We start from the raw sequence: 12,815 nt of genomic DNA, 5'->3' as shown, positions 1-12,815 counted from the left end.
GCTCCAGTGCCACAACTGATAATGTCTGACCCTGGCCGTGACCCCACTCTCTGAGGGTGTCTCGGGGGGGAGTTGGGATATGCAAAAAACACACTTCCATTTCGCACGTGTATAATACACACTTGAAACAGGACAAATATAAGCACCCAACATTCTTATTATATCTATCCATTGCTGTGTGTGTGTGTGTATTCTGCTCTCACTCCCGTGCCTGTGTCGCCAGACCCAATCGGCCAGCAACACCATGCAGAAACACAAGTCTTCCTCCTCCTTCACCCCCTTCATCGACCCGCGCCTCCTGCAGGTCTCCCCCTCCAGCGGCAGCTCCCTTAACAACATGGGTGAGTCACCTCTTCCTTCTCTACCCTTTTAATGCTCGTTTAGGATCCGCTCTTTTCTCCCATCCTCAACTTATCCATTACCAGTAGAATCATCTCTGGGTCAGTAACTAGGAGTTAGTAAACCCTGAACTAGACATAGAACATGAAGCCACTGCTTGGCCCAGGAAGTGTAATACAGAGCATGATCAACAAAGGATATTCATGACAAAGCAAAGCCCCGCCCCTTCTCCCTCTGACCTCTGACCTTTGGTGTCCACAGCGGCCTTCGGGAACGACGGGCGGCTGGTGGACGCCCTGCGGGCTGACCCGTCCCGTAAGGGCTCCGTGGTCAATGTGAACCCGGTCAACACACGCCCCCAGAGCGACACGCCCGAGATCCGCAAGTACAAGAAGAGGTTCAACTCTGAGATCCTGTGTGCTGCACTATGGGGTACGTACCTGAGGGAGAGGTGGCTGAGTAGAAGGATAGAGTTGATGGATGGATGGATGGATGGATGGATGGATGGATGGATGGATGGATGGATGGATGGATGGATGGATGGATAGATAGATGGATGTGATATACTGCTTGGATGGATGAATGAATGGATGGATAACATTTATAGAGAAAGAGAGAATGAGTTGGAGTATAAGATAAGTCCTTCCATCATAGGTTTTATGACAAGCATGACAGACCTGCCTCTCCCTGGGTTCTGACTGGTGTGTGTCCCTGTTCTCCCCCTGGGTTCTGACTGGTGTGTGTGTGTTCCTGTCCTCCCCCTGGGTTCTGACTGGTGTGTGTGTGTTCCTGTCCTCCCCCTGGGTTCTGACTGGTGTGTGTGTGTGTGTCCCTGTCCTCCCCCTGGGTTCTGACTGGTGTGTGTGTGTGTGTCCCTGTCCTCCCCCTGGGTTCTGACTGGTGTGTGTGTGTGTCCCTGTCCTCCCCCTGGGTTCTGACTGGTGTGTGTGTGTGTGTGTGTCCCTGTCCTCCTCCTGGGTTCTGACTGGTGTGTGTGTCCCTGTCCTCCCCCTGGGTTCTGACTGGTGTGTGTGTGTCCCTGTCCTCCCCCTGGGTTCTGACTGGTGTGTGTGTGTGTCCCTGTCCTCCCCCTGGGTTCTGACTGGTGTGTGTGTGTGTGTGTCCCTGTCCTCCCCCTGGGTTCTGACTGGTGTGTGTGTGTGTGTGTGTGTGTGTGTGTCCCTGTCCTCCCCCTGGGTTCTGACTGGTGTGTGTGTGTGTGTGTGTGTCCCTGTCCTCCCCCTGGGTTCTGACTGGTGTGTGTGTCCCTGTTCTCCCCCTGGGTTCTGACTGGTGTGTGTGTCCCTGTCCTCCCCCTGGGTTCTGACTGGTGTGTGTGTGTCCCTGTTCTCCCCCTGGGTTCTGACTGGTGTGTGTGTGTGTGTGTGTGTGTGTGTGTGTGTGTGTCCCTGTTCTCCCCCTGGGTTCTGACTGGTGTGTGTGTGTGTTCTTGTCCTCCCCCTGGGTTCTGACTGGTGTGTGTGTGTTCCTGTCCTCTCCCTGGGTTCTGACTGGTGTGTGTGTGTGTGTCCCTGTCCTCCCCCTGGGTTCTGACTGGTGTGTGTGTCCCTGTTCTCCCCCTGGGTTCTGACTGGTGTGTGTGTCCCTGTTCTCCCCCTGGGTTCTGACTGGTGTGTGTGTCCCTGTCCTCCCCCTGGGTTCTGACTGGTGTGTGTGTGTCCCTGTTCTCCCCCTGGGTTCTGACTGGTGTGTGTGTGTGTGTGTCCCTGTTCTCCCCCTGGGTTCTGACTGGTGTGTGTGTGTTCCTGTCCTCCCCCTGGGTTCTGACTGGTGTGTGTGTGTTCCTGTCCTCCCCCTGGGTTCTGACTGGTGTGTGTGTGTTCCTGTCCTCTCCCTGGGTTCTGACTGGTGTGTGTGTGTGTCCCTGTCCTCTCCCTGGGTTCTGACTGGTGTGTGTGTGTGTGTGTGTCCCTGTCCTCCCCCTGGGTTCTGACTGGTGTGTGTGTGTGTGTGTGTCCCTGTCCTCCCCCTGGGTTCTGACTGGTGTGTGTGTGTGTGTGTGTGTGTGTGTGTGTCCCTGTCCTCCCCCTGGGTTCTGACTGGTGTGTGTGTGTCCCTGTCCTCCCCCTGGGTTCTGACTGGTGTGTGTGTGTGTGTGTGTGTGTGTGTCCCTGTCCTCCCCCTGGGTTCTGACTGGTGTGTGTGTCCCTGTTCTCCCCCTGGGTTCTGACTGGTGTGTGTGTCCCTGTCCTCCCCCTGGGTTCTGACTGGTGTGTGTGTGTGTGTGTGTGTCCCTGTTCTCCCCCTGGGTTCTGACTGGTGTGTGTGTGTCCCTGTTCTCCCCCTGGGTTCTGACTGGTGTGTGTGTGTCCCTGTTCTCCCCTGGGTTCTGACTGGTGTGTGTGTGTGTCCCTGTTCTCCCCCTGGGTTCTGACTGGTGTGTGTGTGTGTCCCTGTTCTCCCCCTGGGTTCTGACTGGTGTGTGTGTCCCTGTTCTCCCCCTGGGTTCTGACTGGTGTGTGTGTGTGTGTGTGTGTGTGTGTGTGTGTCCCTGTTCTCCCCCTGGGTTCTGACTGGTGTGTGTGTGTGTGTCCCTGTTCTCCCCCTGGGTTCTGACTGGTGTGTGTGTGTGTGTGTCCCTGTTCTCCCCCTGGGTTCTGACTGGTGTGTGTGTCCCTGTTCTCCCCCTGGGTTCTGACTGGTGTGTGTGTGTGTGTCCCTGTTCTCCCCCTGGGTTCTGACTGGTGTGTGTGTGTTCCTGTCCTCTCCCTGGGTTCTGACTGGTGTGTGTGTGTGTCCCTGTCCTCTCCCTGGGTTCTGACTGGTGTGTGTGTGTGTGTGTGTGTCCCTGTCCTCCCCCTGGGTTCTGACTGGTGTGTGTGTGTGTGTGTGTGTCCCTGTCCTCCCCCTGGGTTCTGACTGGTGTGTGTGTGTGTGTGTCCCTGTCCTCCCCCTGGGTTCTGACTGGTGTGTGTGTGTCCCTGTCCTCCCCCTGGGTTCTGACTGGTGTGTGTGTGTGTGTGTGTGTGTCCCTGTCCTCCCCCTGGGTTCTGACTGGTGTGTGTGTCCCTGTTCTCCCCCTGGGTTCTGACTGGTGTGTGTGTCCCTGTCCTCCCCCTGGGTTCTGACTGGTGTGTGTGTGTGTGTGTCCCTGTTCTCCCCCTGGGTTCTGACTGGTGTGTGTGTGTCCCTGTTCTCCCCCTGGGTTCTGACTGGTGTGTGTGTGTGTCCCTGTTCTCCCCCTGGGTTCTGACTGGTGTGTGTGTGTGTCCCTGTTCTCCCCCTGGGTTCTGACTGGTGTGTGTGTCCCTGTTCTCCCCCTGGGTTCTGACTGGTGTGTGTGTGTGTGTGTGTCCCTGTTCTCCCCCTGGGTTCTGACTGGTGTGTGTGTGTGTGTCCCTGTTCTCCCCCTGGGTTCTGACTGGTGTGTGTGTGTGTGTGTGTCCCTGTTCTCCCCCTGGGTTCTGACTGGTGTGTGTGTCCCTGTTCTCCCCCTGGGTTCTGACTGGTGTGTGTGTGTGTGTCCCTGTTCTCCCCCTGGGTTCTGACTGGTGTGTGTGTGTGTGTCCCTGTTCTCCCCCTGGGTTCTGACTGGTGTGTGTGTGTGTGTCCCTGTTCTCCCCCTGGGTTCTGACTGGTGTGTGTGTGTGTGTGTCCCTGTTCTCCCCCTGGGTTCTGACTGGTGTGTGTGTCCCTGTCCTCCCCCTGGGTTCTGACTGGTGTGTGTGTGTGTGTGTCCCTGTTCTCCCCCTGGGTTCTGACTGGTGTGTGTGTGTGTGTGTGTGTGTGTGTGTGTGTGTCCCTGTTCTCCCCCTGGGTTCTGACTGGTGTGTGTGTGTGTCCCTGTCCTCCCCCTGGGTTCTGACTGGTGTGTGTGTGTGTCCCTGTTCTCCCCCTGGGTTCTGACTGGTGTGTGTGTGTGTCCCTGTTCTCCCCCTGGGTTCTGACTGGTGTGTGTGTGTCCCTGTTCTCCCCCTGGGTTCTGACTGGTGTGTGTGTGTCCCTGTTCTCCCCCTGGGTTCTGACTGGTGTGTGTGTGTGTCCCTGTTCTCCCCCTGGGTTCTGACTGGTGTGTGTCCCTGTCCTCTCCCTCGGTTCTGACTGGTGTGTGTCCCTGTCCTCTCCCTCGGTTCTGACTGGTGTGTGTGTCCCTGTTCTCCCCCTGGGTTCTGACTGGTGTGTGTGTGTCCCTGTTCTCCCCCTGGGTTCTGACTGGTGTGTGTGTGTCCCTGTTCTCCCCCTGGGTTCTGACTGGTGTGTGTGTGTGTGTGTGTCCCTGTCCTCCCCCTGGGTTCTGACTGGTGTGTGTGTGTGTGTGTGTGTGTGTCCCTGTCCTCCCCCTGGGTCCTGACTGGTGTGTGTGTCCCTGTCCTCCCCCTGGGTCCTGACTGGTGTGTGTGTGTCCCTGTCCTCCCCCTGGGTCCTGACTGGTGTGTGTGTCCCTGTCCTCTCCCAGGTGTGAACCTGCTGGTGGGGACAGAGAGTGGTCTGATGCTGCTGGACCGTAGCGGTCAGGGGAAGGTCTACCCCCTCATCAGCCGACGGCGCATCCAACAGATGGACGTCCTGGAGGGACTCAACGTCCTGGTCACTATATCAGGTACGGACCGCGGAGGTGCCCGAATACACAAACACACTCTCCTGACTTATCCTATACCCCAACTCATTCTCCCTTTCTCTTGTTTTTCTATTTCACCATCCCTCCCTCCCTCCCTCCCTCACTCACTCACTCACTCACTCACTCACTCACTCACTCACACTCACACACACACAGGGAAGAAGAATAAGTTGCGTGTGTACTACCTGTCCTGGCTGAGGAACAAGATTTTGCACAACGACCCAGAGGTGGAGAAGAAGCAGGGCTGGGTCACTGTAGGAGAGCTGGAGGGCTGCGTACACTACAAAGTCGGTACGGAACTCTCTCCATTTACCATCAGGAATGACACTTCTCTAGTTACAAGGCTGTATGTAGCATGTCCACGTCCAATCTTGACGAGCGGTCAGAAATAAAAACGTATTTTCTTTTGACTTCAGTGAAATATGAGAGGATCAAGTTTTTGGTTCTTGCCTTGAAGAACTCTGTGGAGGTCTATGCGTGGGCCCCCAAGCCGTACCACAAGTTCATGGCCTTCAAGGTACTGTAAACTGGCAAAGGTTGCAGTCGGACCACCATGGCATTTGTTTACATTCACATTCCCACTACAAATATGACCTTAAAGGTGCATTCTGTAACTGTCTTCCTCCTGCAGTCGTTTGGTGACCTGGTGCACAAACCCCTGCTGGTTGACCTGACGGTGGAGGAGGGTCAGAGGTTAAAGGTCATCTACGGCTCCAGCAACGGCTTCCATGCCGTGGACGTGGACTCTGGGGCGGTATATGACATCTACCTGCCCACACACGTAAGAGACCATCTATTATCCGTCTCGTTCCTCTGCTTCCTGTTTTTCTTTGTTCCACCAATCCATGGCCGAATCTCAAACCGAACACTCACCACTGGACACGTTCACGAGTCAATCGAGCCGATCTCAAACGCTAAACGTCGAGTCATCCCTTCGGATGCCTATTTATCAAATGGGCATCCTATTCCGACTCAACGCCCTTGGCAGCAACTTCTTCCCATGAATCTTAGCATGTTACCTAGCAACAACAGTCACTACTTCCTCGCCCTCAAACGTTTTCAGAATAAGTCAAGATAAATCAAAACATTTAATACATTTTGAAGTTTAATTCTGAGGTCTTAGTGACAGGATTTTACATCTAGCTAAGGAGTTTAGTGTATTTCTGAAGTTTGATAATTTACACAAACGTGTTCATTATTAACTAGCTAGCTAATCCTGAGCCAGTCACGTCATATGAAAAGAGAAGCTAACCAACCAGCTAGTGCAACACTAAATGCAGTGCTCTTTCTATAAGCAAGTTAGCTAGCTACTGTAGTAAAATGTTATCACGATGAACAGATTCAGTACATTTATCGAGTCTGTTGCTGTGCGTTTAGCTGACCCAACATAGCGATTGGTGCTTTGGAAATATGTTGAAGTGCGGACTGACTACTGGGGACATGTCTACAACAAGCTGTCCAACTCTCGTAAATAAGTGACAAGCTGCATGCTGTTTCAGTGCAGTGCCCAACAAACATCCTTAGCCAGTGCTAACTGAAATTCCCTGTGTTTGTCAGTGAAGCTAGCTAGCGGCAGGCTACAACAAGCTAAAACCAGCTGATGAAATCACTGGCAACCGATTTACTTGCACACACTTTGTGCAGGACTATGGAGATGTTGTTTTTACAACTTTCTCACTGTCTGTCGGAGTATGAGTCTGTCTGCCCAAGGAACCCGGTGTCCTTGTTTCATAGCAAATGAGTCGTGCTACGGGAACAGGTCGCAGAAGACGACGCTCGCAAATAGATTTGGAAAAGTTGCAGTTGGGACATAGCATAGTGTATCGTCTCAATGCTCATTTTGGCCAAAACACTGGCAGACTGGAGTGATCACTGTCAAACACAACAGCCAGTAGCCACTCGATAAAGGACTTAAGGGCCAAGTCTTCGGTTTGAGATTCAGCCCATGTATCTGGGGGAATATTCATTAGATCACACCGTAGCAAAAAGATGAAAGCGAAAACTAGTGTTTCTTATTGGGCAAGTACAGATGGTCCCTACTTGTTTCAGTTGTTGTTTTTTTTCTTCTTCAGCTAAGTTCCTAATGAATACGACCCAAGACTAACCTTTTTTTGTTTCTCTGTTTGCTCTGTCTCTCTCTTCCTCCTCCCTCCCTCCCTTACCCCTTTAGATCCAGACCAATATCCAGTCCCATGCCATCATCATCCTGCCCAACACGGATGGCATTGAGCTGCTGGTGTGTTACGAGGACGAGGGCGTCTACGTCAACACCTACGGACGCATCACCAAAGACGTGGTGCTGCAGTGGGGCGAGATGCCCACCTCAGTGGGTACGTAACGCTCACACACTGGGACGCACAGTATTCAGACCCCTTCACTTTTTCCCCATTTTGTTACATTACAGCCTTACTTTAAAATGGATTTAATTGTTTTTTCCCCCCCATCAATCTACACACAATACCCCATAATGAAAAAGCGAAAAAAATGTTTTTAGAAATTAACAGATTTATAAAAAATACTAAACTGATATCACATTTCCGTAAGTATTCACACCCTTTGCTCAGTACTTTGTTGAAGCAACGATTACAGCCTTGAGTCTTATTGGATATTACGCTACAAGCTTGGCACACCATTATTTGGGGAGTTTCTCACATTCTTCTCTGCAGATCCTCTCAAGCTCTGTCAGGCTGGATGAGGAGCGTCACTGCACAGCTATTTTCAGGTCTCTCCAGAGATGTTAGATTGGGTTCAAGTTGGGGCTCTGGCTGGGCCACTCAATGACATTCAGAGACCAAGCCACTCCTGCGTTGTCTTGGCTGTGTACTTAGGGTTGTTGTCCTGTTGGAAGGTGAACCTTTGCCCCAGTCAGAGGTCCTGAGTGCTCTGGAGCAGGTTCTCATCAAGGATCTCTCTGTACTATGCCCAGTTCATCTGTCCCTCAATCCTGACTAGTCTCCCAGTCCCTGCTGCTGAAAAACATCCCCACAGCATGATGCTGCCACCACCATGCTTCACTGTAGGGATGGTGCCAAGTTTCCTCCAGACATGACGCTTGGCATTAAGGCCAAGGAGTTCAATCTTGCTTTCATAAGACCAGAGAATCTTGTTTTTCATGGTCTGAGAGTCCTTTAGGTGCCTTTTGGCAAACTCCAAGCGGGCTGTTGTGCCTTTTACTGAGGAGTGGCTTCTGTCGGACCACTTTACCATAAAGGCCTGATTTGGTGGAGCGCTGCAGAGATGGTTGTCCTTCTGGAAGGTTCTCTCATCTCCACAGAGGAACTCAGGAGCTCTGTCAGTGACCATCGGGTTCTTCGTCACCTCCCTGACCAAGGCCCTTCTCCCCCGATTGCTCAGTTTGTCCGGGCGGCCAGCTCTAGGAAGAGTCTAGGTGGTTCCAAACTTCTTGCATTTAAGATTGATGGAGTCCGCTGTGTTCTTGGGGACCTTCAGTTCTGCAGACAGTTTTTGTACCCTTCCCCAGATCTGTGCCTCGACACAATCCTGTCTCTGAGCTCTACGGACAATTCCATCAACCTCATGGCTTGGTTTTTGCTCTGACATGCACTGTCAACTGTGGAACCTTATATAGACAGGTGTGTGTCTTTCCAAATCATGTCCAGTCAATTGAATTTACCACAGGTGGACTCCAATCAAGTTGTAGAAGCATCTCAAGGATGATCAATGGAAACAGGCTGCACTGGAGCTCAAGTTCAAGTCTCATAGCAAAGAGAATAATTATGTAAAAACCTGTTTTCACTTTGTCATTATGGGGTATTGTGTGTAGATCAATTTTAGAATAAGGCTGTAACATAACAATGTGGAAAAAGTGAAGGGGTCTGAATACTTTCCGAATGCACTGTACACACACACACACACACACACACACTGAACATGTTTTAAGACATACACACACACACAGGAGTGGCTTGTGGTGAAACTAAGTTGTATACCTTTCATTTAAGTAAAAGTTCTTTGCAATAAACACACACACACACACCCACCCACACACTTTCTTACTAACTTGATTGTCCATCTGTGTGTGTAGCCTACATTAGGTCTAACCAGATCATGGGCTGGGGGGAGAAGGCCATAGAGATCAGGTCTGTGGAGACGGGACACCTGGACGGGGTCTTCATGCACAAGAGAGCCCAGAGACTCAAGTTCCTGTGTGAGAGGAACGACAAGGTGAGTTCTGCGTACAACACACACACTTTGCTTACTCGCTTAGAGATGTTGACAATGAAGCTATTCTCTCACACTCACACACACTCTCTCTCTCACACTGTCTTTGTCCTGCAGGTGTTCTTTGCGTCGGTGCGCTCTGGAGGTTCCAGCCAGGTCTACTTCATGACCCTGGGCCGTACCTCCCTGCTTAGCTGGTAGTGTACATACACACCCAGCAGCATGAAGACAGCACCCCTCGGTTTATTACCATCATAATGATGACTCATCACAATGATTATCTGGAACTTGACGTACAACTGGAGTACCGAGCTTTACCGAGCTCTGAGGCGGCGCGTTACCTAAAATTTCACCTGTTTCAAATAAGAAAAGACAATTGCACGATAAACGGACTGAAATCATGAAGGGGAGGCCACAGGGTCCCTATAGGCTGGTGGGACTGTTGTTTGTTTGTTTGTCAGTTGGTAGTGCTGTTATCATGCCCATTGGCCACTCTGCTCTGACAACAGATGTTCTCGGCCCCCAAACCCTACTAGAGCCTTCCCTTCCCTCCTGCACCAATGGGAGTAGGGATCTGAGCCCGACTTATTCAAAACACTGGTAGATGTTAATGTCTCTCTATTGGGAGAAGAGAGAGGGGCCTGTGTGTGTGTGTGTGTGTGTGACAGAGGAGGATGGAAAGGGAGGAAAATAACAAAAGATGAGAGACTGTTGCGGAGGAAGGGGACCTTATAGCACCAGACAGGTGAAAGGTCATACAGTAGTTTGTTATTGTGTTTAGTCCAGGTCATGTTCAGGTCAACTTCTGTGTTGAGCGTTTCATAGATCAGTTCCTCTGACATGCTGTTGCCACCACATGGTTCCATTTTCAAACGGGTCGTGCTTGACATTGAAAATGTAACTTTTTTTGTCTCTTTTTCACTCCGGCCTTCCTCTTGATAAAGGTTCAGACAGGGTTAAAGTATAGAGAGAAGTTTCATAAAAGACGTGGACTTAACCCTTAATAGGACACTGCAACCTTATAGGGGCCTTTCCAGTCCCATATACTCCTGAGGGGCCTTTCCAGCCTCCCTCGACTTTAACGTGCCACATTGCCTCTCCTTGGTCGTGTTGGAAGAACTGTGAATGGGTTGATATGTACAGTAGACTCTAGAAAACGGTCTGGGTCATGAGTTGTGACTTTGACCCACCATTTGGTAGCATGATGACCAGGGTATTCAATGGAACAAGTGTCAAGATTTAAATATACCTTAAAGATTTGTAGATGAAGCATTAAAATCCACAACATATCCAAATGTATCAGCAACCACAGCTTTCGATTTGTTTATCATTTTAATGGGCCCCTCCACTGAATTCAGGTTTACGTTTGTGGCTACTTGTACAATCTGTTGTGACAAATGCATTCGGTTTTGCTCATAACTCCTACAGGAAATGTATCAAAGTCTGACATTTGAGTGAGATTGAATTAATAAATGTAAAAACTATTATGAAGCAGCATGGTCCCCATTTTGATACATTTGTGAAATCGTTGTAATTCGATGTTGGACTCTTTAATACCAACAGACTAACATAGTCGGGTAGCTTCACCCCCTCAGCTTGTCTGCGTTATTTTAGTATCTCGACTCTGAGGGCAGAAGGGGACATTTTGTTTTGTACAGTCTGTCCCAGTCCAGGCAGTAGTATGCTATGGATTAAAGCAACACGACAACAATCTCCTGGTTGTAATTCTTTTGTTTTCCTCTCGCCTCTTGATCCAAGTGCAGTCCCATTGAGAAATGGGACTGCACTTGTTTGTCCTAATGTTTCCTGGTTAGCCTGGGTACCAGTCTGAAGGCGCGTCGAGGAGCTCCGCTGTCCTTGTCTTCTGAGATACTGGCACCACGGTTAGATTCTTTTGTATGTGTATGGACAAACGTTTTTTTTTAAAGAATGGAAATCATAATGTCTCTAGGGTTACATGTCCCTCCAAAGCTTGACCCTCTTACAGCGGACTGTCACATCCTGTTTGGGTGAGATGATTCTCTAAAGAGGCCTGTAAGAATTTAGAAATGAGATGCTTTTTCCTCTGCAAATCTGTGAAACGCGGTGCATGCCGAGATGGCACAAGTCACACATTTTAACAGTGTTACAAACCACTACAGAAAGTATCGCTAACATTTTTAACTCCTAGATTTAGTTTGTCATTTTTATTACCCTTATAATTATGCGACTGCAGTGGTTTTTAAAAATGAATGCACACATTATGTTAAATGTTTACAGAGGCAATGTTTTGTTAAACCAATGTGCATCAATAGAAATATTTATGGTTTGTTTTAGGGCAATTCTCCCTTTTTTTTAGCTTTTGTATCATTTGGAGGTTCATGTACAGGAATAACCCTCGACCTCTTCATTCACTTTTCAAAAATGACAAAATTCTGAGTTTAAATCACTGATTTTCCTGGATAACACGGCAGTGTGCCCTTGGCTGTGGCAATGTTGCAGCAACGTTGTGACAAGGTTCTCTGCTGCCCAGGTGCCAGGTGACATGTTTTCCTCAAGTGTTTCTACCATGCTACTCTAATTTATGCCCTCTGTGTATTATGGGAATTATTGTATTTTCCTCAAGGTCTTTTTTCCATTGAATAAAATCCTAAGTAATTTACTAAATTGTGTGGGGTAGTTTTGTAACACTTTAACATAAAGCATTCAGTCTTCTCTATTGTGTGAAATAAAATGTGGGGCTGTAAACAAATTGAATGTCAAATTTAATCTGAGCCTAAGAAACATTATGGAGATATTGTATTTTAAGTGTTCCAAATATGATAACATTTATACAAACCATGTAAAAGAACCCCAAGTAAATGTTGTATGACATTTACAAAATGTAACCCATTTAATTAAAGACTAATTAAAGACTTGTACTTCTGTCAGCTCACCACAAGATGACCCTGTACCACGCACTGCTCCTAGCTCTAGCCTGTCTGCTCTAGCCTGTCTGCTCTAGCCTGTCTGCTCTAGCCTGTCTGCTCTAGCTCCCTCCCAGACAACTCGAGACGGATGTTTATGTCAAGCATCAGCAGGTGAACTGCATCATGACAAGAAATGTTCAAGTTTGGGCCACACGTACAAGAGCCATACATTTGACTAGCCGTTTGTATGTAGCGAGCTTGGACGATGTTACTGGTGGTTCTGACTGTCATGATTTTTGGTATGAATTGCACGTCGAACTTAAAAAGGAAGCAGCAATGCTGCAGGCAGGCTGTAATCCTGTCAACGCTAGCTAACTAGTTAGGTAATCTACAAACGGTATCATTTTGCAGCTGTCAACTAACACTGTCTCCTCTTGTCCATTCAGCTGTAAGAGAGAGGGGCACCTGCACCCCAGACATGAGCATGTAGGCCTCATGAAAGATTTGATGTTTTTTAACAGAAGCCACCATTCACAATTGGGCTGACTGACCGGGGAGTTGTCTGGCCTGGGCAATGGGTTTGCTTGGCCCAACAGCTGGCCCCGTCCCATGAGGGTCTCTCCCTTTCTCCTGCCTGCCTCCAGGTCCTCACCCTTGCCCCCATGGACCACAACACTCCTGCTACTGCTCCTCACTGACCTGGCCCTCTGCCAAGGCTGGAGGCAGCCGGTCAATAGTAGTCATTACTGGTCAGTGGTCAAAAGTAATTAAACTGACAATTATTAAACCAGTTTTTTTTTTATTAGGGCAAAAATAATTTTCGAAAC

General features: G+C 49.5%; 1 protein-coding gene across 13 annotated transcripts in view; it reads left to right on the top strand.

Annotated features, from left to right (window-relative positions):
• Positions 1–11,746, top strand: part of LOC115196134 (mitogen-activated protein kinase kinase kinase kinase 4) — a 47,330-nt gene extending 35,584 nt beyond the window's left edge. For 11 of the 13 annotated variants that reach the window (XM_029756740.1, XM_029756731.1, XM_029756742.1 and 8 more), the window contains 9 exons: positions 224–341; positions 601–771; positions 4,757–4,900; positions 5,075–5,209; positions 5,335–5,435; positions 5,550–5,699; positions 7,089–7,248; positions 8,964–9,103; positions 9,218–11,746. In XM_029756740.1, the coding sequence (XP_029612600.1) occupies positions 224–341; positions 601–771; positions 4,757–4,900; positions 5,075–5,209; positions 5,335–5,435; positions 5,550–5,699; positions 7,089–7,248; positions 8,964–9,103; positions 9,218–9,301 (1,203 nt within the window). In that variant the 3' untranslated portion in view covers positions 9,302–11,746. The remainder of the gene's footprint in view (positions 1–223; positions 342–600; positions 772–4,756; positions 4,901–5,074; positions 5,210–5,334; positions 5,436–5,549; positions 5,700–7,088; positions 7,249–8,963; positions 9,104–9,217) is intronic. The other 2 variants (XM_029756737.1, XM_029756732.1) reach the window with 1 other exon arrangement.
• Positions 11,747–12,815: the final 1,069 nt, after the last annotated feature.

Source organism: Salmo trutta, chromosome 6 (genome assembly GCF_901001165.1).
Source record: "Salmo trutta chromosome 6, fSalTru1.1, whole genome shotgun sequence".
Taxonomy (NCBI): domain Eukaryota; kingdom Metazoa; phylum Chordata; class Actinopteri; order Salmoniformes; family Salmonidae; genus Salmo; species Salmo trutta.
Note: the sequence above shows the minus strand (reverse complement) of the source record. Positions and strands in the feature narration are given on the sequence as shown.